Source organism: Sprattus sprattus (assembly GCF_963457725.1).
Source record: "Sprattus sprattus genome assembly, chromosome: 7".
Taxonomy (NCBI): Eukaryota; Metazoa; Chordata; class Actinopteri; order Clupeiformes; family Clupeidae; genus Sprattus; species Sprattus sprattus.
The window spans coordinates 27,159,360-27,187,029 of record NC_137926.1 but is presented as its reverse complement, the minus strand read 5'-3'; the positions used below and the strand labels follow the sequence as shown (position 1 = coordinate 27,187,029).

Here is a 27,670-nt window from a genome sequence, read left to right as displayed (position 1 = left end):
AACAGACTAAACAAACAGCGCCATGAACTGGGTGAGAGAAAGAGCGAGTGTTCCAATGTTCACACCTTGCCAATGAAGCTCTCCATCCCCAGAATCTCTCCTGCCTCCAATGCCACCACTTTATGCCCTTTCAATCGTGGAAAATAGGAGGGAGACAGAGAGAGCCCAGAGTCTAGAAAAAAATGCACAGAAAAAAAAAATGGGGGAGAAAGAACAATGGAAACTACAGAGGTTTGTACCGCTAATCCTTTGCCCAGCATGCATTTACACTGCCGCAATAAAAAGATGACTGAAGGGGGGATGAGAAATAGAGAGACAGAGAGGGAAATACAGTGACAAAGTGAGAAAATGTGAAAATATAAGAGGGAAGAAGACAAAGAGAAGGAAAGCGAGAGACAGGGAGGGAGTGGGGAGAAGAGAGGGAGCCAGAGAGAGAGAGTGAAGAGGAGAGTAAGAGTGAGGGAGAAAGGAGTGCTGGCACAAGGACCTGCATGAGTCTGAGCCCCTTCCCTCCACCCGTCTCCCCACTCGCTTTCCCCGTCACTGTGTGCGTCATTACTGGAGCCCCCGAGAGACACCCCCCCACACACACACTCCGCCCCCTCCCCCCTCTCCTCATCCCTGGACCGCTCCCTCAGCAGGGCTGTGGGCAAGCAGCCAGTTCACGCCTTACAGCCTTTCAGCTGCAGCAGCCACAGCAGCCAGGTACGCAGAGAGAAAGCCCTAACAAAAGATTTTCTTCTTTGATCAAAAGGACTGATTAGGAACAAAGATTTAACTCTAATAAGGCTAATAAATTACTTGCATTTGCTTACAGTTACCCTAAATTATATAACATAGAGGCATGAAATCCAGCATAATATAATAATTACAGTATATATTTGGTGTATGTGTTGTATGTTTTTGAATATGTAATAGAATATGTTTTGTCTGAATGGAACAATATTTGTACAGTACAAAAATCGAACAAAATAATTTTCCAGCTGGACTAGTTACTTTCAATTAGTACTCAGGAGCCTGCCTTCTTAAAGCAACTCCATTAGGATATCTATAGGTTTAGTACTCAGGTGTCTGCCTTCTTAAAGCAGCTCCATTGGGGCATCTATAGGGTTTAGTACTGCAATTATGTGGATGCTAACACTTTGCAAGAAAAAAACGATTTGACTCTCCAACTACTCCATCTAACGGGGATACGATTCTTGATCACCAGGGGCCGGTATTTCAAAATGATCCGACAGGATTAATCCTCCTGGATTGGATTAAATCCTGATCAGATCCTAAAAACGGGTATTTCAAAGCAAATCTGATCCTGAAGATTCAGATTCAGATTTGGGAATCCAATCCTGCCTTTGATCTGGATTAAACACTGCTGTTGAGTATTTCAAAATTTAAGTGGGAAATCTGGATCAGTTTGATCCTTAAAATCAGGATCACCCTGATCCCACCTCAGAGGTGGATTTGAGGGAGATTACATGTAAAGGTTTGAAGAGTTTAGGTGTACTGCTCCCAAAGTTCTTTGTTTGATACAGTAATTCACTGATGTTTGATCAATGTTTATTTTCGTTGCACTTTCCTTTCTTTTTCAGAAAACACAGCGAAAGTTTGAATATGAATGCCTTATTTAAGTAACAGTTTTTTGTTAAGTTATACTTACTGATAAAAGAATCCACTGAAAATCAGTCAAATTTATTTATTAACATGCATTCAGCACACACACTTAATTTTCATAGCCAAAACTCAAAAGGTTATGCCAATTGGAGCATGTTAACTGGCTGTCTTCTCTTCCCACAGACATCTGTAAAGAAAAACTAATCTTAAAGTTTTAGGGCTGTCCCTTTTGTTGACAACTGTTTCATAAAAAGATATGTACAACACATTTTGAAATCTACACTCAATGCCTTGCGAGTGAATGCATTCAAATGGACTGTGGACCGCGACATACAGACGCTAGCCTATTTACTAGCTTGTTAGCTCCTTAACACAGGAGTCAATGGAGCAGCGTTAGCTCGCATTAGCGCGAACTCTGCTTAATTAGAGATCGCCGAGCTCTTCTTTCAACTTTGTGCTGATTTAAGTAATTGGTTAACTCAATATAATGATTGCCCTTCATCTAGTCTAAGGACGCATCAACACTGGCCAAGATTATACTTTAATTTAGAGACAAAAGTTGAGCTAGCTTCTCCTTTTCCTGGTAAAAAGTTAGCTCCCTTTCCTGTTTCCTGTCTGTGATCCAGGGGGCGGGACGGATTTGGACATCCCAATCTGCCCCAGGGGCCGGTATTTCAAAATTTGTAATCCAGATCAGAATGATCCGGATAACCAAATCCCCCTGTCTTCAGCCACGGATCAACCTGATCTATCCCGGTATTTCAAAACTTTGCTGGATTTATGAGAGTGATCTTGATACCGGCAGATTGGGATGTCCAAATCCGTCCCAAATCCGTCCCGCCCCCTGGATCATTTTGAAATACCGGCCCCTGGGGGTCTAGTTTGTCTGCCTCCGCAACGTGCAGAGTACCGATAGCCCTATCATAAATACGAACACTCTCTCTCCGCACACGGTTTCCGCAACGATAGAAGTCTGGGGTAGAAAGTGAGTAGATTTGAATCGGTACGAGGGCTGGTGTTCGTCTGCACGGTTTCAAGCAACCTGATGATGTCATTGTCCCACGTGATCAATTTGCGATCTCCAACCACTATCTATATCCCTTGTTCTCCCTCAAAATCTCACTCATGGTGGGCCTCAAATTCACTCTCATTAACCCAGCCTACTGATTTTTGATTAGCCTCCTATCTTGATCTAATTCTTCTTATTCAGACGTAACATAACTTTCATGACCACAAATATAAATTGGCCAGCGATTTAATTGCTTTTTTATTCATAAATGTATGTAAAATGGCCGGAGCAAAGGCTCATGGGAAATGGGATGACAGACATGTCATGTTGTACTGTTCCAAACTCTTTATTATCAATAGAAAATATAATTCATTTTCTCATATCCTTTAGTCTGACCACTGATTTTATTAACCACCATAAAGTAATGCCACTAATTGGAGCTTGAATGCCTTGTGCTGCTGAGTCTCCTTCTAGGTTTTTCACGTTTTTTTCAGTTGTGTAAATAAAGCGCTAAAGCGCCACCCACAGGCGTGGGGTATGTACTACAGCCCGTTCAACACAATCTGGTGGCTCCGTTTTTATGCAAATCTCTCGTTACCAGGCTCCGTCTTTACGAAATTAAAAGATTGGATAGGTGTGAAAAATGAACCAGAATACGTGAATCTAGACTCCGTGTGAAGGGGGCCTCAGATTCAGATTTGGGAATCCAATCCTGCCTTTGATCTGGATTAAACACTGCTGTTGAGTATTTCAAAACTTTAGCGGGAAATCTGGATCAGTTTGATCCTAAAAATCAGGATTACCCTGATCCCACCTCAGAGGTGGATTTGAGGGAGATTACATGTAAATGTTTAAACAGCGTAAGTGTAACTGCTCCTAAAGTTCTTTGTTTGATACAGTGGCTACACTTTACTGCTGTTTGATCAATGTTTATTTATTTGCACGTTCCTTTTTTTCCAGCAAACACAGGGAAAGTTTGAATATGAATGCCTTATTTAAGTAAAAAAATTTTGTTAAATTATACCCACTGATAAAAGCCTCCACTGAAAATCAGTCAAATGTATTTATTAACATGCATTCAGCACACACAATTAAATTCCATAGCCAAAGCTCAAAAGGTTATGCCATTTACAGCAGGTCTGTGTTAACTGCCTGACTTGTCTTTCCACAAACATCTGTAAAGCAAATATTAAGGTTTTAAGGCTGTCCCTTTTGTTGACAACTGTTTCCTAAAAATATATGTACAACACATTTTAAAATCTACACACAATGCCTTGATGCATTAGAATGTGGTCTGTGGGCCGCGACATACAGACGCTAGCCTATTTACCAACTGTTTAGCTCCTTAACACAGAAGTCAATGGAGCAGCGTTAGCTCGTATTAGCGCGAACTCTGCTTAATTAGAGATCGCCGAGCTCTTCTTTCAACTTTGTGCTAATTTACGTAATTGGATAACTCAATATAATGATTGCATTTCATCTAGTCTAATTTAGTGACAAAAGTTGTGTTAGCTTCTCCTTTTTCTGCTAAAAAGTTCGGTCCATTTCCTGTTTCCTGTCTGTGATCCAGGGGGCGGGACGGATTTGGACATCCCAATCTGCCGGTATCAGGATGACTCTGATCCAATCCGGCAAAGTTTTGAAATACCGGTATAGATCAGGTTGATCCGTGACTGAGGACAGGGGGATTTGGTTATCCGGATCATTCTGATCTGGATTACAAGTTTTGAAATACCGGCCCCTGTAATCTCCCTCAAATCCACCTCTGAGGTGGGATCAGGGTGATCCTGATTTTTAGGATCAAACTGATCCAGATTTCCAATTTAAATTTTGAAATACTCAACAGCAGTGTTTAATCCAGATCAAAGGCAGGATTGGATTCCCAAATCTGAATCTGAATCTTCAGGATCAGATTTGCTTTGAAATACCCGTTTTTAGGATCTGATCAGGATTTAATCCAATCCAGGAGGATTAATCCTGTTGGATCATTTTGAAATACCGGCCCCAGGGGCCCACTGACATTCACAAACCCTGCTATTAAAATATGAATTAGTCATTGTTCAAAATGCGTCTATAGCCGATAGCTAGTTAAATAATACATGCATTTCATAAAGACTGAGGGACTGATCTGTTGTAGTATTGTAGTATTGTAGATTTCATTGTAGATTTCATAAAACACATTAAACACAAACTATGTGTGAATTCTGTAGATAAATGAAAATGACAGCAACTGTGCCAGTGTGTGTGTTGAATACACCGTACTTCCATTACTGTAATGAACAGCATTGACAATTCAAAATTAATTTGGGCTGAAAACCATCTCCCTTTGCTCTCAACTTATTAAGATCTAGGAATCACTTAGTTCCTCTGAAGAATTCGATCACTTAGTTCCTCCGAGGAACGTCTGTTGTTGTTGCCTTCTCTCTACATCAAGAGATGGCAATCAAGACTCTTTGGTACCTTAGTGATGGAATAACCTACCAACTGCTATTTAATCAAGTGACAGCCATGGTACATTCAAAGAGTATCATAAAGCCTTCAAAGACTCACCAATTTGGTACTGTAGCCCTACAAGTTTTATATTATTATAGTTATTATCATTGTTCATATCATTTTAATATGAATTAAATCAGTGCACAGGCAATATAGTTATAAAATTGTGTTGAACAAACTATAGTAGAACACACACACTGCTATTAATTGATGAATGCTTTGTAACTTCGATAGTAAGCTGTTTACTTTGTGGAAAATGACCTTGCTAATGTGGTAAGGAAGCTTATAATGCTAGCAATCTCAACATGCCTATGGCTGAGACAGTGTTAATATAGCCAAATCTAATCACTCAAATGGAAAAGCTTTCTCTAATCAGCACTTCTGAATATCACAGCTTGAGACACGATGATGGTAATTTCTCAGTCTTGTTTTATTAAGCAACAAGCTTGCATTTGCCAGATAGCTCCATGTGCTGAAAAGGCAGCTTGTATTTCCTGCTAAGAGCTTTGGCTTAGTTTTTGGTTTGTGGCGAATAAAATGCAGTTCCTTAGCCTATCGATAGGACATATAACATTAAGTCATCACACTTAGCCACCCCCACTGATCGCTGACTGGTCAGCCCCTGAGAAAGAATAGCCCAGACTATAATCACAGCAAAAACTAAGCTGGGAGTAAAAGGTGATGGAGCCAGGCAAGCGCAAACATCTCAGGAATCTAAAAGGCTTGCTTTATGGGCAATGAATCACATTTACTTCTGATTTGAGATTCCTTCTGATTTTATTAGTCATATGGTCTTAAAATGTAATGTCACACAGGATGCTGAGTTCAACAATATCACACCCTCTAAGGATTGTGTTCATCAGTTTCTAAGAAGTTCCGACTTGCAGGACTTTCCCAACATTTCTGATGTTTTGGTCACTTATAGACACACACACACACACACACACACACACACACACACACACACAACACAACACAACACAACACAACCATGCAGAGTGTTTGAATGCTGCTCAACCAAAAAAATCAGTCTGTGTGTTTTCCTACAGAAAGTGCGCACATTTCAGCAGGCATATAATTAACAGAGACCCTCTTGATCCCTCCCCATGTAAATTATGTTTTAAATGGAAACCACTGTTCGGAATGCACAATGGTGGAGATTTGGCAAGGCCTCTTCTACCATCTCTACTGTGTAAAGATAACAGCACACAGTTTACTGGTGTTGGCCGACAAACACTTGGACTGGTTCCCTTTTCTATTTCAGAGTATTATCGGAGGTACAGAATGTGTTAGTAATAGTTTCTGGATTGTTGCTGTGTGTTCGAGTGAGGGTTGAAATACTATTCAAAACACTACCTTCAATTTGGCGTTTTACACTAAAATTGATACATACATTTTTTTTAATGAAGTATGTGTAACTGACAGCATTACATTTATTTTGGAATTCAGTCATGGCCCACTCTGCTCTCGTTAAAACAAAGAGGCCTTCTTTGGACAGTCCGGTCATAGTTATTGTTTGTAATAAACTAGAGAATGAAATATGTCTCTCTAGTTGCTGTCCCCTCCCATTCAAGACATATACTAAATCCATACCAAATGCAGCTTATTCAATGCTGCAATTTAAAAAAAATGCTAAATTGTAACACAGGGTTGCAGAAGGTTTTTTTACAGTCTTTTTATAATCAATAATTATCTTGCCAAAACAGATCAAGAAATCCCTACCCTCTAATGATACAACATCACTGATTGTGAAGTCTCGACGATCATGAAACTTGTGTAACTTACACAGCAATGGGATCAAGCCCTGCTGACCTGTCTCAGTTAGGAGTTTTAATGGCTAATTTTTTTTTTCTCTGGTTAAAGTATTCAGCTCCTCTGCGATGACAACAGCCAGGGATGTGCCTCATTCCTATATACAGCCGCGGAAAAAATTAAGAGACCACTTCAAAATTATCAGTTTCTCTGGTTTTACTATTTATTGGTATGTGTTAAAGTAAAATGTACATTTTTGTTTTATTCTATAACCTACTGGCAACATTCCTACCAAATTTCAAATAAAAATATTGTCATTTAGATCATTTATTTGCAGAAAAATGACAATTGGTCAAAATAGCAAAAAATATGCAGTGTCTTCAGATCTCGAATAATGCAAAGAAAACAAGCTCATATTCATTTTTCAACTACACAATACTAATGCTTTAACTTAGGAAGAGTTCAGAAATCAATATTTGGTGGAATAACCTTGATTTAAAATCACAACTTTCATGTGTCTTGGCATGCTCTCCACCAGTCTTTCACATTGCCGTTGGGTGACTTTATGCTACTCCTGGCGCAAGAATTTAAGCAGCTCGGCTTCTTTTCATGGCTTGTGACCATCCATCTTCCTCTTGATCACATTTCAGAGTTTTTTTTATGGGATTCAGGTCTCGAAATTGGGCTGGCCATGACAGGGTCCTGATCTGGTGATACTCCATCCACACCTTTACTGGCCTGGCTGTGTGGCATGGAGCATTGCCCTGCTGGAAAAAACACTTCTCAGAGTTGGGGAACATTGTCAGAGCAAAAGGAAGCAAGTTTTTCTTCCGGGACAACGTTGTACTTTGCCTGGCTGAGGTTTGTAAAAGACCATAAGGATTGAACCAAAGCGGACTGGAGGGTCTCCTAGTTCGTCTTCTCTGATGAGTCCAATTTCACAGTAGGTGCAAGACTCTGTGGCTTGGAGGCCTCTCCAGGTCTCCGTCTAACCATCAGACGACCATGTGTTGGGCAAAGCTGAAAATTGGACTCATCAGAGAAGACGAACTAGGAGACCCTCCAGTCCGCTTTGGTTCAATCCTTATGGTCTTTTACAAACCTCAGCCAGGCAAAGTACAACGTTGTCCCGGAAGAAAAACTTGCTTCCTTTTGCTCTGACAATGTTCCCCAACTCTGAGAAGTGTTTTTTCCAGCAGGGCAATGCTCCATGCCACACAGCCAGGCCAGTAAAGGTGTGGATGGAGTATCACCAGATCAGGGCCCTGTCATGGCCAGCCCAATTTCGAGACCTGAATCCCATAAAAAAACCTCTGAAATGTGATCAAGAGGAAGATGGATGGTCACAAGCCATGAAAAGAAGCCGAGCTGCTTGAATTCTTGCGCCAGGAGTAGCATAAAGTTACCCAACGGCAATGTGAAAGACTGGTGGAGAGCATGCCAAGACACATGAAAGTTGTGATTTTAAATCAAGGTTATTCCACCAAATATTGATTTCTGAACTCTTCCTAAGTTAAAGCATTAGTATTGTGTAGTTGAAAAATGAATATGAGCTTGTTTTCTTTGCATTATTCGAGATCTGAAGACACTGCATCTTTTTTGCTATTTTGACCAATTGTCATTTTTCTGCAAATAAATGATCTAAATGACAATATTTTTATTTGAAATTTGGTAGGAATGTTGCCAGTAGGTTATAGAATAAAACAAAAATGTACATTTTACTTTAACACATACCAATAAATAGTAAAACCAGAGAAACTGATAATTTTGAAGTGGTCTCTTAATTTTTTCCGCGGCTGTATATGAAACTCTTTTAACTCTGCAACTCATGGTTAGGGTAAGTAAAGGTGATGATTAGTGAACAATTAAAAACCCTGAATTTGAATTTAAACAAACCATCTGTAGTCTCTGTGGGCGGTCTATCCAAATAAAGAGTTTTCCGTGATTGTTTCTGAAAATATAAAAGCGCTATTGCCCAATCAGTATCTGTTGATTCTGAAGCAACTCTTTATTTATTGAATCTAACTATTTAGAGAGCATTAGCATTAGCAAAGTGCTGAGCCAGGTAAAAATCACAATCTACATCTGAACAGAACCATGGGAAATTCAGGGTTAATATGGGTAGAACATTTTTTGTGTGGGTTTGAAACATTCCAAATCCATCCAAACCAATGTGAGCTCACATTCAAATTCACACTGTTTGAGTCTGGGTGTGTTTCACACAGGAAACCGGACTTGTTTGTGTTGGCATTTGCAACAATTCAACACCAAAATTGTTGTAAAAAATGGCTGTACTATCGTCATGAAGACACAGCACACTGCTAAGCTCTTCCACTGAATGTGTAACATGGGAGTGAGTCTGGAGAATGGTGGGGGGGCAACAGAATGTGAGGGAAAGAGTGAGCATCTAATGGATTGCCCCTGTGGGTCCCTGCTGTACCTAGTCATATACAGCAATGTTAATTAAAACACTAGTCTAACACCTTTGATAATGCTCTCTAAATAGTTCCCAATCCACGTACCAGCTAATGCTGATTAAATGGCAACCTGCAAAAGGATCTGGGTCAGCTCCACTGAAGATTCTCTTGACTAAATGTGACAACATAGAGTCACACGTTGCTAACCACTCTGTAATTATGCGGGAAAATTAACAAAGTGTTGTTTCTAAGTAAGAGAAACTATGAGATTAAATAGACACAGTAAATATACCCTGCACTTTAACATTAATTTCAGAGATGACGCTGCCAGAGTGGGAAGACGAGACCACTGAAGGGAAAGGATATTCAGAAAGAGTGTGTGTTAGGGGAGCAGGATGTGTCACACTCCTAAAACACATACACACACACGAAACACACACACGCACACACGTACAAACACACACACCTCCTCTGTTTGGCATGTGTCATAATAAACAGACTGTGGGCTCTGGTTAGTCACTAAATGCTGATCACATTAATTAAGTTTTTAGACCAATAGACTAGGCTGTACTGAGAGAGGCAGATAGGAGAACCCTTCTTCACTGGAGCGTACCACAGCAGGTTGTGGTGAGTAACATTCAAACCAGCAAGTTCTCACTGAACCAGACATCCATTTCCTTGATGGGGAGCCAAGAAGAGACAGCTCATCTGGATTCAGCTCTGTCTACACCACACATGCACACGCACACACACACACACACACACACACACACACACACACACACACACACACACGCAGACACACACACACACACGCACACACACACGCACACACTCTCTCTTATCATCACCAAAGTTTTCTACTTATCTTCTTCATTTCTGCACACCACAGTTTTCTTTTGTAAGTAAGTAGGTAACTAAGTTACTCCACCGATTCTCTTCTGCTCTCACTCAGTCAGCCCCACATTAAGCTGGAAAAGCATGAGGTATAAAAAGCTGATTGAGATAACACCAGAGTACACAGAACTGGGTCAACAGGCCATCTACAGTTCTGCCCTCATGACAACACTCTAGTTAATAGGTACCACGGCTCACATTTCGAAATCTCTGGTAGTATTGTAACCATTCTTCAGATTTTGGTTGCCTGAAATGAATGAATCATCCTAAATAACATTATGCATCTTATCAAATCACCTTTGACTGCAGTCACATTTGGATTTTCAGACAGATTATCTTCACTGCGCATGCACGTAAACTCACTAGCACATGTAAATGCTATGTTATGAAATATACACATGTATATGTATGTAGCATCAAATACACCCCGACTAGTACTACCTTAGAAAAGCTGACTGTCCCGGGACTAGCGATTCTGTGAGCCATGGGTACCCATACAGAATGTTTCATTTTCAAGCCTCATTTGAACATCTTATTGTCATTATGTCCAAATGAAACATCTTATTGTTATGTGGAACTGATGAAACAGATGAGCAGTGGAGGTGAGTGGAAAATTCCACTGGCAGACTGGCAGCAGTCAAAGTGATCCAACGCAGAACCGACAGAATGCCACAAATCTCCACAGTCATTATTGCTCATCATCTCTACTCACCATTACTTAATAGTCCTAAAAACGTATGGAAAAATGTTTTCTTTCAAGTGTCAAGGATAAGAGTAAGATTGAACACTGATTGTCTCTAAGATTAAGATTGTCTCTGTCCTGTGTACGGCTGGAAACATGTAAGCAGGATGTTCAGCTCACTTCTCAAACTGTGGCTCACTCCTTTGGTGGCAGAAGAAAATGTAACAGAGCACACATCCGCCAGTGCAAACATTATTTATACAGTTTCAGCTTCCTAGTCTGGTTTCTCAAATAATATATCCTTTCTTTTTCACTGGAACCATTTGCAAGGCTCAACATAGAAGCGGAGGGATCAAGAAGGGACAGCATGGGGCTCGATGGGCGCCAATAGCACCTATTAGGAGAGAGATGTCACATTTGGATGAATGGCACATCGTTCAACACAGGAAATCTGACTGAGCTTTTAACACAGACTGCTGGGTTTCGATGAGGAACAGGAATGTGAGGCATTTCCAGGGCATGGGGTGACGAGTCAGACTGAATCGGCTCAGGAGTTGAACATTGGACCACTTTTCTTTCTTTCAAATGATTTAACAAACACTAACCTCTTGATGACTTTCGATCTTTACCATAATAGTTAGTCATAAATTGATAGACACAAGGTAAGGTACTTGGTCCACCAGCTTTACTGGTAACTTCCCCCAACAATTTTAGTTAGATGTTTTGTTAATTTTGACAATCCGCTCAACATTTTGCAGTTCAGTAGATTACAATCATAATCATTACAATCATAGATCATAAACAACTCAGTAGATTGTTGACCTAGACATGACCTCTGTTGTCCCCTAGTTTTGGAACTCGTTCGTATGAGCTAGCCAATGATCGCTCTTCTGTTCCATACCCATTTCGGTTGAACGTGGTCAACAAAACACTGCCAAATATGGACTAGTATAGAGCTTTCTTGACTACACTAAGATGTGAAGGGGCCACCACAATGTACGTCTCTTTACCCAAACTTCTTTAATATGTAATAATAATGCCAATTTTTAAGCAAGAGCCAGTTATTTTGTCCATCGAGTTTAACGGTGATTGTTATCATTTCCATCCCTGGCTCTCTCCATCAATGCAAACAGCTTCCTCTCCATCACTGCATTCCATCTCCCTCTCCAGTCCCACAGTTCATCTCTTCTAATCAGGGAGGACAGGGGGTGGCAAAAAATAGGATAGGAGGGCATATGAGGCTTGGATGAGAAAGAGAGAGAGTGGAAGAGAAAGAGAGCTAGAGAGGATGAGAAGGAGAAAGACAGTGTGGACCCATGCATAATGCTCATGTTGTGTCAGTCCCTGTTCTTGCCCCTCCAGAGAGATGTGCGATGTGTCTGTGGTGTTTCTGAAGAACTCTTTCATGAGAGTGAGAGAGGGTTAGAAAGAGACAGAAGAGATGGGGAGTTGTTTCTGTTGGGAGCGTCATTGGGGAAGAATCACGTGGCTCGGCAGAGAAGGTTCCCCATATTGGTTGTCAAGGTGGCTCAGCGAAGCCCAGAGTCCAGCACCTCACTGGCAACTGCAGACTCAAGCAGTCCTCTACTTTCAGTATTTAGTTCATTACATTTTGCACTTTTTGGATAGTTTTTGAAAATGTTAATTCACACGTGGTGTAAGTATGCTGTTAGGACTTCAAAAAGCTGTGTGGAAGTTAGAACTTAAAACAGTTTTGCCTGTCGCAAGAATCAAGGGGAAAATGTGATCCGAGAAAAACGGTACAGGGGATGGGTTCTGGCATACAGAACCAGGTCAGAAGTCTACAAGTCCCATTCACACGCAAGAGAAACAGTGGCTGGCCCCTGCAGACTGGGTCCAATCCATCACAAATATTTGCTCTTGAACTGCGGATGAAAAAGGCTGGCGAGAGACGAGCTGGACGAGGTTATGGGGAGTAGACCAGAGCTTGTCAGAGCTTGTCATGTCAAACACAACGGATGATGTGAATCGTAAAAATGTTTAAAACATTTTTGTCTGGCTCCTCCTACTCCTCCTAATGGTTGAAGCTTTTCTACAGTTAGACCGATACATACTACTGCTAGTTCCATGAAGACTTTACGACAGTCTTGTTATGTCCGTCTCACTATCAAGGGAGAATGACACAAAGATTCCCTGATCAGTTGTAACCTAATAGTTAGTTACAGCGAAATAAAATATTTCATACACTTTGATCAATATGCTGATGATGACAAATGCTGAACAATGTAGTCAACTGATACTAAATGTATTTAAGAATTATGACAGTGCAATTTGTTTTAAATGCTATGGTCGTGAGTAACAATGAGACACTAAAAAGCCTCATAGTTTCAAAGCATCATAGCCGGAGGCATTCATACAGAATAGAACCAAAGACCTTGGCCAGGCCTGACATTTAGGAAAAAAAAGACATTAGGTGGCTGTCCCCAAAACCCACTCCAGAAAGAACATAGTAGAACTCACATGTCCTCTGGTGTCCAGTGCAACAAAACTTTCATCTTGCCGGTATCTTCTTTCCGTCTTGCTATTACCTGCAATGACGCAATGAAGTTGGTTCAGGGTTAAGTGTGGGGATAAACAGGAATTTCAAAAATGTTCAAAAAGAAACAGTGTCTCTTAACCTCTACCAGACTGAGTAAAAGTATGTCTGTCCTATCACAATGTCTTGTCAATGATGAAGGTGTTACGAACAGAACAGTAAGGCACGTTATCTTAGCAACAGTGAAAAATCCATGGAGGCAAACTATTGCCGAAGATCCAGGAAAAAGAGCTGAATGCATTTCATGTTGGATGAGATGTGCTCACAGTTAAAAGCGTGATGGGTGAAAATAAAACTGCTGTGGCGAGGGATTGAGGACTTTGGAAAGTGGAGAGCAAGTGGATGGGATCTGGGTTGGACCAGCAGAAGCATGCTCTCACACACCTCACAGTACTAGCCTTCCGATAGAAGCATGCTCTCACACACCTCACAGTACTAGCCTTCCGACAGAAGCATGCTTTCACACAACTCACAGTATTAGCCTTCTGACAGAAGCCTGCTCTTCAAACACATCACAGAATTAACTGTCCAACAGAGGCATGCTCTTCACACATATGTGAGAGCACAAACCTCCCCAAAAGTTGACAAAATATTGGCTGGTGATCAGAGATAGCAGCACTTGCATACTGAAAACTGGGCTGCAAGGGTTCCTGTTTTTGTAAGCATCCTGAGGCCAGTGAATAATGAACATGGCCTCTTTCATGCTTCAGGAGCGTGAGAGCTCAGGGCAAGCATACATTAACCTAGACACAATGGAACAACACTTGAAGTACCTAGACAAAACACATAGATTGAGTGCTTTGTCAACTTAGGCTTAAACTAACAAACGTCATTAATGTACGAGGAAGAAAACCCTGCTTGTAACTTCAGAAGTTATTTCAGCCATAAATGTGTCTGAGAACCTATTCATGGTCACAATTCTGGGTAAAGATATGGATATAGTTTTGGTTTTAAAACATTGCTTGAAAACATACAAATTAAAATGGTCTGAAAAATGCTGTCTATGTATTTCCAATGGATGCTGTAGGTGGACTCTGTCCTCATTCCCAGTTTCACACTCATTAAACACTTCCTACAACCATGCTGCCTGACTCTTCATTTATTTTACTTCTGGAACTTTCCCCTGCCCTTGCTGTGGAAGACATATATATGCCGTCCCTTTCACTAGAAAGTTGCTTTTTTTCTACAGTATGTCTCTCTTGGTTTCTCAGCAATGGTGACCGAGCTCTGGCTTTTAGACCTTTGAACTCTGCACCAAAGCCTGCATAGTCTCACTAGACTCACAACACATGGTGATTCAATGCGTTGGTGCCAACTGCTTCAGGAGAAGATGAGATAGCAAACAAGGCATGAAGCACTTATCCAACTCGCCATATTTCCTGATAGCTCCTCAAAGCAGCAGTGGAAGCATGTATTGTAGGACAGTGCTACAATACACTAGCAAGTATTGGCATTCATTTGGACTTTAAATGCAAACACAAACACACAAGCCTGGAATTTCTTCCATAAAAATATGTGTTGTATAAACAGGATGGGGGGGAGGGTCATTCTGTAAAAGCTGATTGCATACAGGAGGAGGGACAACTTTCTTTTCGAAGAGGAGGATAACGTTCAGATATCCCACCAAAAACAAACGCATTTCCTTTCGTCTAGCTCTCTCCCACCTCCTCTTTCCTTCTCCCTCTTTTTCTTTTTGCTTTCCGTCTCCTCCTGTCAGAGTGAAGTGTGTTTAGCTTGGGTCGGTGGCTCTCGCCGTGGTTACCTCTCTCCATAAAGTCCTCTCACTTTTCTGTGTTTTGCTACAGTGCCGAGGAACTCCAGCTATGTGCGGAGAGGAAGAGCGGTGGTCTGTTTGGCACGGCCGGCCAAAAACAACAGGCCCGGCAGCGCTCCGGCCGCGGCATGTACGTCAGCAGCATGCAGCTGGGCTGCAGCACGCTGGCAGCTGCTCCATTGCCCTTTTAATTAGAGAGGCCTGGGAGTCTGTCTCTAGCCTGGGGGGCTCGGCACCACATCGCAACTAATCTGCAGCCACTGTGATGCCCTTAAAGGGGCGACACCACACCCAGAGGTGAAGGTCCAGCCCCCCCTCCCCCCACCCCTTCTTCCCATTTCATCAGGCTCAGTTCCTGTCAGCTCGGTTTGGCTTGGAATTTGGTTCACAGGACATCAGACGGTCCAGTGGAGCGTGTTGACTTTGAGTCACAGATGTGACAGATGGTCTGTCTGTGGAAACGAATAGTGATGCTCTGTGTGCAGTGACGACAGACATAGGTTTATTACACAGTGGATTTCTGATGTTATATGCATGCCCTGCAAGCCACCACTCCATTTACTCCAAGACCGCAGTTAATGCAGATTCCTGGTGTACTGTAACTATGACATATCATTGTGTTAACATGCATGTTTGACAAACTAGCACACAGACAAGCAAGGACAGAGAAGAGGCAAAAGGACTGAGGTTTGATGGAGTGTTTCTAACAACTGATGCTCTGTGTGTTGTTATGAGCCTCAAATGACTGTGATGTCATCACACCTCTGACATCAAAGGCACTCCATTTGGAGAAAAAAAACCCACAAAAAAATAAAAGGGGAAGAAAGACCGCCAGATGTAGCAGAAAATAAAAAAAGAGAAAAAAACTGCATGAGGTAGAAGGAGTGATGCAGATAACAGATGAGACATTTCTAAATTGGGGCTCTGGCACTGTGACAGGCATGAGCGTGATGATGACGCACTTGGGCAAACCGTCGGTACCTTTCCTGCCTGTGAATGCAGCTTCACTCTCCACGCATCCCACAAAGTGGATTGGCTAGCTTCTTAAAGAAGGAGAAGAAAAAGAACAACAACAACAAGAGCTACCCCATCTCCAATTTGCCTCTAGCTGAGTATATCTCCATGGACCACAACAGTGAACAGCTCTGCTATCTCTTTCCCCAACTGCCTAAGCACAGCCTAAGGGTTAGTCACAGTTGAGAGTTGGGCGGGGGGAGGTACTTCCATTTTGTTATCACCTGACCAATTGCTCACCTTCAGACTTCACCTAATCCTGACCCTCCTCTGGCACGCTCCTCTCCTCCCCTCTCCCGGCCAACAGTGTGGTTACCTCTCCTGACCTCTTCCCAAGCTTTATCTTCATGGATTTCTTTCGCCCTCCCATTCCGCCGCCCCTCCCACACCCCAACCACCCCTCCCCTCCCCTCCACAACCCACCCCAATCCCCTTTTAAAATTCTTGGACTGCAGTATGCTGTAAGGATGCCAGAAGTAGAGCACGAGTGAGAGGAAAGAGAGAAGAAAAAGAAAGTGAGCTAGCGACAGAGAGAAAAGAAACGAGAAAGAGTTGGAGAAATACTGGAGGCAATGCTCAATAGAGACCGCTGTAGTTTGAACGCTCACTGCCCCTTTTAGCTGTATAGCACCACTGACTCACAGGCATGCCAGTGTTTCCCACACATACAACTTACTCGGGTGGGCCGCACAGGTCTATTAACAGCTGCCCGAGAATATTTGGTGACTATTTTAGCATTTATTTTGTATTATTTGTCAGAGAGAAAGACGCCATCTGCAATCGATTTACTAGTGGACAAACTCGGATCACTCTACCCCTCCCGTACCTGTTCCTTCTGCTTTTGCGAGAAGAGTCTGCAGAGAAACAGAGAGAGACGTTCTCTAGTGTTACCTTAGATGACACGGACAGTGTGGATATTTTACAAGCCCGGACCAGACATAGCAACTCCTTTTCTTCTTACTATGTTATTGTTCTCGGACTTTGATATTAGCTTTGAATTCTATGAAAGAAAGCAGCAACTATGCTGCGTTGGTAGCTACTGGACTTAAGAGTGTATTCAGCACACGTAACAACCTTTGCACAACTTGCAGCAAAGTGGTCCTGGCTTAATATAAGAAAGATTATAATATATTTTCTCTTCAGGCTATGGCTTTTAGAAAGACACAGACTAACATTAGCTAAGCTTTGACTACTACCTTTTCATGCATTTACTCAGCAGATATGAGTATTTAAAAATAATAGCCAACCTAAGCATTTAGCAAGAAATGGCAATAAATAAATGTACAACAATCACATATGTCAGTTAAAAGACCCAAAATGCAAAGACCAAACTAGCTTCTAGCTTGTTCTCAATTCCACTCAGTCATAAAGCTGCTGGCACAAACAGTGAGAGTGTTGAGGGAGAGACAGCAACATCAACAGCAGGTCCCAGTGCGGAGGAGGCAAGTGCAGGTGACCACAGTTCCAAACAGTGCCATCTTTGTACACAACTTGTAAAGAGTCTTTTATTCTCCATTGTCTTTGTCTTACTCTTCCCATGTGGGTAGGTGGAAGGGAGAGGGAGAGGGTGTGGGTGGGGGGGGGGGGGGGGGGGGGAAGTTGGATCTGATAAATGTATTAATAGAAATATTCAGTAAATCAAAGTATTTCGTTTAAGGTCACATGTTTTATTGTTTGTCACATGTACATGTGTCAAACCAGACCATTTTTGTGCCAGTAGGTAATGTCGGCCCTTGCCACCCCTAAGCACCCCCACCCACCCCAGCAGCTTTTCTAGAGCGCCAGGGGGAGGGGGTGGGTGGCGGGGCTCCCTTGTGCAAGCAGGCTGCAGCTCTGCAGTGTCTTCCAATCTGCCTGATAATCACTTGGACAAACAGGAGACAAGGAGCCCCATGGGACAGATGTAATAGGTGTTATAGTACCTCTATTTGTGTATATGCCTGTGTGTGTGTGTGTGCGTGCATGTGCGTGTGTGTGTGCGTGTGTGTGTCCTCTAGAAGTGAGAATCTATCCTGCATCTACGTCGGCAGAGCCGATGATGAGTCACACTGCTGTGTGTGAGTCACACAGCATAATAAATAAATAAAGATACGCTGAAAAAATAGATACGCTGTCACCTTCAAAGCCTCCTGTCTGAACTCTGTCCTTACTGTAGTCTCTCTCACGCTCCAAAGTGAATTTAAGAGTGCTCGCTCACCAGTCCTACCATGCTCAAGAACACACATGCACACACATGCACACACATACATACACACACACACACACACACAGGTGTTGTCACTGTACCCTTATTTGGACAAAAGAGCATTTCAACACAGCAACGTGTCGCCCTGCCAGCACTGAGCCACTCCTGTATTAACATACGTGTGCACACACGCACACACACACACACGTTCATTTTTCCCCCCTCATGCACACACACACAAGAACAGACACACAAACGTGATCACTCAATCCCCCCCCACAAACACTCACACTCACACACACACACACACACACACACACACACACACACACACACACACACACACACACACACACACACACACAGTGACTAAACATTAGCATGTGCTTCTCATCCAGATGAAGAACGCACTGAATGACGACAGGACTGCAGCACATCAGTGCATTTCCAGGGTGGAGACGCGGGAGATCCAAGGAACACTGATCCTCTTTAATGAAAAAAGAAGAGAATAAGAGAGGAGAATAAAGGAAGAAAACGTGACGGCCCTGCTGTTTCTCATACTGTACCCTGTCCATGAATTAGTGACATACTGCCCTCTGCTGTGCCAACGGGAAACTGCAAGCCATTCAGAAAACTCTGCTCAAAGAACCATTCACAGTCGAGTGCGCATGCTTCTGAATGGACAGACGGGCATTTATTCACATGCAGCCATGGTCATAGAATCAAGGCATACATGCAGCACCTGACACAGGTGTGAAAAATAAATGAAGATGCTTATTCAGAGATCAGGCTTCATTAAGAGTGCAATGCACATTTGGCGTGATATTTAGTGTGATTACTTCTGTTGTCTAGACATCCATTATTAGCAAGGTTACAACACCATAACACTATAACAAAGCACACAGTTGTAGTACTTCAGCTGTGCACAAGGATTGAGGGATTAACTACAAAGAAAGTATTAGGCAAACAAAGTAGATGGTCTGGGTTCTGGATGAATGATTCCTTTATGCACTGTCTAATATACTTACCAATAGCTGACATAATGTTAATGTCCTTACCAGAACTAAGGTCTGAATTAGGTTAGGGTTATATCACGCACGCGCTCACGCACACACCATCCTTTCATAACAATGGGGTATCAGTGTAAAAAGGGTATTGATAGGCAATTACTCCTTTCCTGAGAGAAAGATATACAAATGGCCTAGAACTCCAAACCTCAAAGCAGACACAGAGCACCACTTTACACAACTAAAAGACAAAAAAAAGGAAGGGAGGATGTTTTCCAGTTACAGCAATAATGCTGTGTGCAGAGTAAGCCCTTTTGCACATCAACTGCAGAAAAAAACCAAGCTATTCCCTCTGCTTGGACCAGGCCCATCCGCCCCGACACGTCTAACGCAAGCTGTTATGTGTGACGCGCTAACACATCCCATCCACAGCAAAACTTTCCCTCTTTTCCCCCTCGAGCTGAGAGGGCCGCGTGGTTGTGGCCGCGGCCACGCCACGCCACGGAAACCCCCCAAGGGGGGGAGGCAGGCAGCCGAGGCGAGTAGGAGAGCCGCGGAGGGAGGATCGCGCCCACAGGCGACTGCGAGGCTGCCAGGCCCACATACTCACCGTGCTGTGGAAGACCACACTGTGCCCGTTGCCACGGCTCTCAATGTGGGTCGCCAGATTGAAGCAAATGGCGCGGTGCCGGATGGTGTCCATGGTCTGCGCGTCGAAGAAGTCGTGCGGCCGTGCTGGGTAGGGAGAGAGATGAGGGAAGGCTTTAGAAGTGGAAAGAGAAAAGAGAAGAAAAGAAAGAAAAAAAAAGACAATGCTGTTTGGTGAATGGAAAAAAGGATACTTGTGGAATCAAAAATATGGATACCATAAACTGACGCAAATGAGGAGTAGCATCAAACCACAAAGACGACAGTTTCAACTGCGGTGTCCAGATGACAATCTCTGACTCAGCTTTGAGCTGAGTTCGAGGTCTGTTCTACATTGTCAGGCTCATCCATGCAAGGCTGAGTTATGCTTTCAACACTTCCACGGTTCCTCTAGGCTGGCTCTCGTGTGTGAGAGAGAGAGTGGAGATGCTCCAAACCATGATTTTCTGTGAAGTGTCTTTTGTTTGTAAAAACCGTCTGTTGTAAATAACTTAATTCCATCACGAATAAAACGGAATTGCTCATCCCCAGAGGAACTCTTAAGCTCTGCTATTAATCAGGTACAGTCTAGCAGTGTAAGAAAACCTATTGTGAAGAAATGTTTCTATTATACCAGCTGCTCTCACCGAGAAAATTGAGCCATCTGATTGAGCCATTGAGCATACGCTGAATGCTACATTTAACATTCATTACATTTATGCACCACAGTTAGTACATTGCATGCTTAGTGTACATAGCCTACACAAACAGAACTAGGTGGCACAACTCCAGCTGACACACACTCTCACACTAAACCTAGAAACTCCTTAGTGTGTGTTAAAGCCCCCACCATGCACAATTACTAACGAGGGTACAAATACTGGATGAAACACGTGGCCTTAATTTCACTGACGGGCAATGAGCAAAATCCATTGTGTGTGAACTAAAGCCATCGTGTGGCGTGTGGGAGCATTGCACTGACTGATTGCACTTAGGATCTTGCTCATGATATTAAATTGGCATAAATATTTTTCCACATTTTAAAATTAGCTTTAGTTCACGTGCAGCAGATTTTGTTCATTGCTTTGCTGGTTTCCAGTTGCCGTCAATGAATGAACTCAATGAACTACATGGTCTTGCAAGGCAGGCTAGATCATGTTAAAAACCTACATAATGCTTAATTTAGCAACAAAAATGTAATAAAAAGCCGGGACTGCTGCTCAGGAGAGAAATATTTAGTATGGGAACATGTGAGCATGTGAGTGTCGGGGTTATCACATGACAGATAGGGTTGCACATGTGTCTAGACGCTGTCCGGAACTTTCTGCAGAGTCAGGAAAGCGTGCAAGAAAGCCATTTAATCCTACCCAGATCTTTTCAGAGTTTATTACAGCAATCACCAAAGGCCAGCAATCCACACAGACAATCCAATCAATGCCGACAAGCCTGAAATTAATCTGAACTTCTGCTTACTGTATACCCATGTATTAAGTGATCAACTGTCTGGTATTTCGTAAGTCCATGCCATCTCTGAAGAGGATTGAGGCTATTGGAGCCCACAGAAAATCTTCCAACATACTTGGTAATAGGACTAGGTACTAATCATGAAATAGTTCTTCCTTCCTTCCTTACATAGGCAGGAATCACACAGAACAGATTTTTGAAACATTTTGGATGATTTTTAGAGACAACCATGTTTGTTTTCAATTTAAGGAAGAACCATGGCTTTACACAAAGGCCCAATACAACCACTGTTACAACTGTACTTTCACCTTCCATCTCAGCAGGGCAGGCTGAAGTCAGGCCTGGAAGAGAGCACCCAAACACTGATTCAGGCCACAGAGAGTGAATAACCACCAACCGTCACTGCACACTGGCACTTCACTTCCCTGAAATGGGATCCATGGGGAAAGATGCTGACAATGCCTCCCCCAGTCAAGGGGAAGTCGGTGTACCATTACAGGCATTGCGACACAGAGTGTGTGTGAGTGTGAGTGTGAGTGTGAGTGTGAGTGTGAGTGTGAGTGTGAGTGTGAGTGTGAGTGTGAGTGTGAGTGTGACCAAAACACACATACTCTCACGTAGAACAAGAAAGACCATTTGATACATACGCAGAGATCTCCTTCGTTTGTTTTTCAGTTTCCGCCTCTTGTTCAAGCCTGCCTTGGATGGGGACTCCTCCTTCATCTTGGTGTGACTGGACAACTTGGAGGAGCTCTGCTGGCTGAAGTGGGTGGGCACGTGCCTTGCCAGGCCCCCCTGGGAGGCAAAGCTTGCGGTACAGCCGCCTACCACACACTATGAGCCATGGAGAGGGAGAGAGAGGGGGGAGAGAGAGAAAGGGACAAAGAAAGGGAGTAAATAAACATGACCCCTCACTTTGCTGGTCCTGAGCCTGAGTTCTTGAGACTGCCCCCACTTTAGCACCCTATTTGACCCTAATCACAGACATGAATCGGAGAACAATGTTGACAAAAGTACAGACTCAGAACACTTAGCCATTGAGGTGGGTAGGCACAGCCAAACCTGGCTGCCCAAGGAAAACAGACTGTACCCCTACTGCAATCAAGGAACAGTAGAGACAGAGCTGCACTTCCTGACACAGTGCACAAAATATGAAGACATTAGGCAAAAATATTTAAAAAAAAATATTGGTTAGGTCCTCCCTGAGTTCCTGCTAGTGAGCAGTGAGGAGAGGCTTTCATACCTCATTGAATAAAATGAGGAGTGCTCCATCTTCACTGCAAAATACATGAATTCACATAATTTACATACAGTAATTTACATAATTTACAATCACTTATTTTCATTATATATTTTTATTTAATTTACATTAATGTGTAGAAATCTGTTTTCACTTTGACATTAAAGAGGGCTTTTTTGTGATTTTTTTTGTCCAAAAAGCCAACTTATATTGACCATGACTGATTTATAAAAGCAATAAGAGGGTAAAACATCCAAGGGGGTGAATACTTATGTAAGGCACTGTATGTTAATGTTCATGTTTATTGTTGTTGTTAATACCCTATTTCCTTGATGATTAATATGTTTATTTCATTTTATTGTTTCCACTTCTCCCTTTCCCTTCTGATGTCTATCGTCTAGATAATGTATACACCCAATCCAAGTGATTTGGCAATACTATAGAACGTTATGGTCATGCCAATAAAGCTTACTCTAAATCTGAATTTGAGAGAGACGTATGAGATGTGAGTAAGGGCACCTCACCATAGAGCTGAAATCATCATATATGGTCACTGAAAATGAGCTACACATATCCACACATTTTGTGACCCACTTCATTCAGCCAATCAATAGCACTCTATGCTTAGTTGTACTTACACCCCAGTATGTGAAGTAAACAGTGTATGTGAGAGACGTGTTTTACCTTGAAAGGCTTGTCTCCACTGTGTGTCAGCATGTGTCTATGAAGCCAGCTCTGACTGGTGGAGGGCGTGTTGTACACCTTGCAGCCTTTCCACAGACACCTGAACTCCTGTGTGTACAGAATAAAGACATCGAAGAGGGATTAAAGCACAGCACAGCGGACACATATCCTAGTTGTGCTGCCGGGTAGAAATACAGTGAACAAGGAGCAGAATGATGTTAGGATATAGGATGGAGCAGTGACTCTCACTTTTCTGTTAAATGTTCTTCTGCGACTGAGCCCAAAGTCTGAAAAGCTAGGGATCCTTTGTCGTTAAAGGGGGAAGGATTGGGACAGCGGTGTTTTTTTTTTTTTTTTTTAAGAAGGCCGTCCAAAGCTGATTTTCACAAATTAACTTTATTCCTTGCGACACCTCAAGTTCACATCAAGCCTGTGCACATGGCTGAGTGTGGGCTTGGACTTACCCCTCCCTGCTGGTCATCCACGTGGACAGTGCGGATGTGCTCAGCCAGGCTGGGGCTGGAGGTGAAGCACTCAAGGCAGTGGTCCCAGCAGCAGGCGTAGGCCATGTTCTTGGCTGATGAGGGAGCGAGGCTGCCCTGGCCATTCATCATGGCCGGCGTGGAGCGGCCGCTGGACGCCGTGCTCTCCATGTCCATCAGAGTGCTGCTGATGCTGAGAGAGAGAGAGAGAGGGGAAAATGGGGGAACAGGGGGTGTAGGGAGGGGGGAAAAAAGACAGAGAATGTTATCTGATGCAGATCCTTGGTGAGTTTGTGTCAGGAGGTTGAAGTGAGGAGGACAATAAAAGTGCTGGCAGTTAATTGTGATATGATGGCAAATGACATCTCAGAAACCATGAACAAACAATCTGACAAGAATGCATGAAATATAAATGGCTAGGGTGGATTTCATAATGTATGGTAACTTAAGTTTGCTTAAGAACCTCTCCCCCCCTCAACCCGTTCCCTTGCCCTAACCTGGGTCCGTATCCAAATCCTACCCTTACCCCAACCCAGGTTTTTACTCCTGAGGGGGCTAAGCCTGTGGCATGGCATAGTTTAATAACATTGCTGTTTAGATAATTGGCAGTGCATTGTTATTGGTGTATTACTAATATTCTGCTTCTGTCTCTGTTCTCGCCCATATAGTAACACCTTTTCCTGCAAATGCGTGTGAAAGCATGGTTCCTCATCTCCATAACCTATTATTTCATACACACATATAAGGCAACCTAGCTCTGTTCATTCACTATGTCTCTTTTCTCCCCTCCTACTCAGGACTGCACTCCATCTCCACTGTGGGATGCTACTGCAGTCTACCTACAGAAACCCTCTGCTTACAGATACCCATTCCCACCAGACTGTTATACACAGATTCTACTCTGTTTATGATACATGTTCAGACTGTGTGCCAGCCTGTTTACCCCTAATATAAATGTATGCCATCACTGACATAGTTTTCTGCTTCATTGCTCTGCTCATCTTTAGTCTATTCCTACTAAGATGTTCTGCAACCAATACTTTATGTTTCATGAATATACCATCTTGTATCATGGAATCTTGTATGGATCACGTATCCCCTATAAGGCGCATGTATGAATTTATCTGCTTGTCTATGATTCTCCCTTTTCTATATTTCTATACTACCAGCCCCAAGCAGAAGGGTCCCCCTCAAGTTTTCTTCCTGTTACAACGGAGTCTTTCCTCTGCCCCATTACCTTAGAGCTTACTCTAGGGGGTTCAGGCTCTTGGTATTGGTGCTATATAAATACAATTTAATTTGATTTGCTTGATACATGGACCATCATGTTCAAACTGTTAATGGCAAGAACATGGAACTACAGACATTTTATGGTGAGGCAAGGAACAGAGCTTCAGATCTATTGTTATCAGCCCTGAAAAAGTTCTCAGATATCCATTGATAACTTTGAATCAATTATCTGATACAAGGCATGGTAATCTTTGAGAAGATTTCCACCGTGGTAGGTTTCTGAGTCAGTGGAGAAGCACATGGATGTGGAATAGACAGTAAAAAATATAACAGGCCATTTAACCAGAATGCAGATAATCAACTGGAAGAACCAAACACCAGTCTCTGGGGGATATATGAGAGTGAGGGACAAGACCCTTCAGATACTGAAGTGTTATGCAGGTGAGGCAAGACTGTAACATGGTGAATGAGGTGCCAGTAAAGCCAAGTAGTTTTTTCTGGTTAAGGTCGAGTTCTGAATGAACTGAGAGAAAACATAAAGCCTTATTTGACGAGAGAGAGTGTGGGGCCAAAATGGCAGGCTCTGATTACCTGATAGGCCCAGATGTAGAACTTTTCTCAACAGGTGGTCAGGCCAGAGGCACTTTTAGTAGTTTAAGCCCTTTGGCTCAGGTAGGAGAATCATTCAGAGCATGGATTAGTAGCCTTGCTGTAAAGACACTGATTAATAGGCCACTGCTGAGGGCTTTATTTATTGTAGCCGTTCTGGTTAGTTACACTGACAAATTAAGTAGCTGTACAATGAAGCAAAGGTCAATGTCAATGTGGTTAATTGTTAAAAGTATATATATTAATGATTTTGCATTTAAAATCTAGGTTACAGAATTTCAGTTCAGAAACGAAAAGGCCAACGTGCGTAACTCATTTGGGAATTCCCCCTAAACTGAGCAGGCCTGACGTTAAAGATGCAATGTGTCCCGCTTCTGGCCACCAAGCGTCAGGGCGCCCAGATGTGTTGGGTAACATTGTTCCACTCTGACTGTCAGGCTCGCTCACTATGAATGCAGTCAAGCTCCAGTTTTAGCGTAAAGGAAATATCAACGTTGTAGTTTACATGTAGGCTACCCATGTGACATAACGTTAACTGCCATTATGTTTGTAATTGCATGAGTTTATTGGAGCTCTTTACACAGTAACGTTAAGATATAACATTACACGCCAGTTGAACCGATAAAACGTGAGACTTGACTAGTAGGCTACGCTTACTACCCAACATTGCACACACCACGGTTCACGTTTGCTAGGCTACAAGCCTACTCATTTAATCAGCATTCGACCATAATATTGTCTGTATGGCTAGTGATCTGATAAGCCTGAAAGGGTCATTTAAATTATACAAACCTGTCTTCGGAGTCCATGCGACTGAGTGGCTCTCCATCAGAGGACGACATTTCTATGCTAACTCGCCTCTTGTTTTCATCCTCGTTGCCCTCGGTCACAGTTTTATCTGTACTTTCATCATTAGGTTTACATCCAGTGCACTGTTTATTCGCAGAGGAGTCATTTTGATCAACAGATATTGGTTCCTGTTTCAGTGCTTTAAGTGTCGCATCTTCACGTTCAGGACCACTACTGTCATTTTCTATCGTTGTCGAAACATTGCTTTCGATTTCATTGACAGCCGCTGACATTTCACCCCTGCAGTCTCCCGTTGTCTGTTCCTCATTAACGAAGGCATGCTCAGGTGAGGGTTTCTTGTTTTCTTCGTTTTCTTCCTGCCCGCCATCAGCTTCAACTCTTTCCTCGTCCCCTGTGACGCACGATTTCTCGTCTGATATCAGGCCCGAAACCTCCTCAACCAACTCTGAGTGTTGCTCGCTCCTCTGCTCGTCGACAGCTGGGGCATCTCCACCATTGTGGTCAGCTGTTGTTGAAGCCATTGTGTCAGCGTAAACTCTAATTTGGCAGCAGCTCAGTAACCAGAGCACCTATACATTAATAATCACTTGATGATCGCCATAGCTGCCTACAGTAAACTACCAGGTATGGGTTGACCCAAAGCTGACGCTGGGGGAGGAGACACACTGACGTAATGTCGCACAAGGGGTATGTTCAAGTGCAAAATGTGAGGTGCACGAACTTGACCATGAAAACTCATACAACATTCTATGGGTTAACGAAACGTAAATTTCATTAGATGGAGTTACTGGGATCGGTCTGTCTACTAAGTGTGTTGCCCACTGTCGTTAGAGTTGTAGTCGATGTCAAGCAAGCAAGAAGCCAATCCAATTGACTTAACGCACTGTATCATTGCACCAGCTACACGGAGTAGGCTACTATTAACAAATATAACTAACATATAAACCCAATGTGAAAGTGTTTCGTGGACTACGGGGGACATAGAAATAAAATGCGTATTTCTAGATATTTCCTGATATAGCCTAGCATAGGCATGCTATGAAACTAATGCATACTTTCTGGCCTGGGTAACGGAGTTACAGGATTTAAAAGAAAGGTCGATACTATAGTATACGTCGGTTATATGACT

The 27,670-nt window shown here is 42.8% G+C and overlaps 1 protein-coding gene across 3 annotated transcripts in view; it reads right to left on the bottom strand.

The window, feature by feature from the left end:
- LOC308367616 (zinc finger protein aebp2-like) overlaps positions 1-27,141 on the bottom strand; it is a gene marked incomplete at its 3' end in the record, with an annotated part of 35,446 nt that extends 8,305 nt beyond the window's left edge. For all 3 annotated transcript variants that reach the window (XM_080841581.1, XM_080841582.1, XM_080841583.1), the window contains exons 1-6: positions 26,524-27,141; positions 23,875-24,085; positions 23,411-23,518; positions 22,134-22,320; positions 20,006-20,130; positions 13,340-13,407 (exon numbers count right to left, since the gene is read on the bottom strand). In XM_080841581.1, the coding sequence (XP_080697707.1) occupies positions 13,340-13,407; positions 20,006-20,130; positions 22,134-22,320; positions 23,411-23,518; positions 23,875-24,085; positions 26,524-27,062 (1,238 nt within the window). In that variant the 5' untranslated portion in view covers positions 27,063-27,141. The remainder of the gene's footprint in view (positions 1-13,339; positions 13,408-20,005; positions 20,131-22,133; positions 22,321-23,410; positions 23,519-23,874; positions 24,086-26,523) is intronic.
- Between the last annotated feature and the right edge of the window lie 529 nt (positions 27,142-27,670).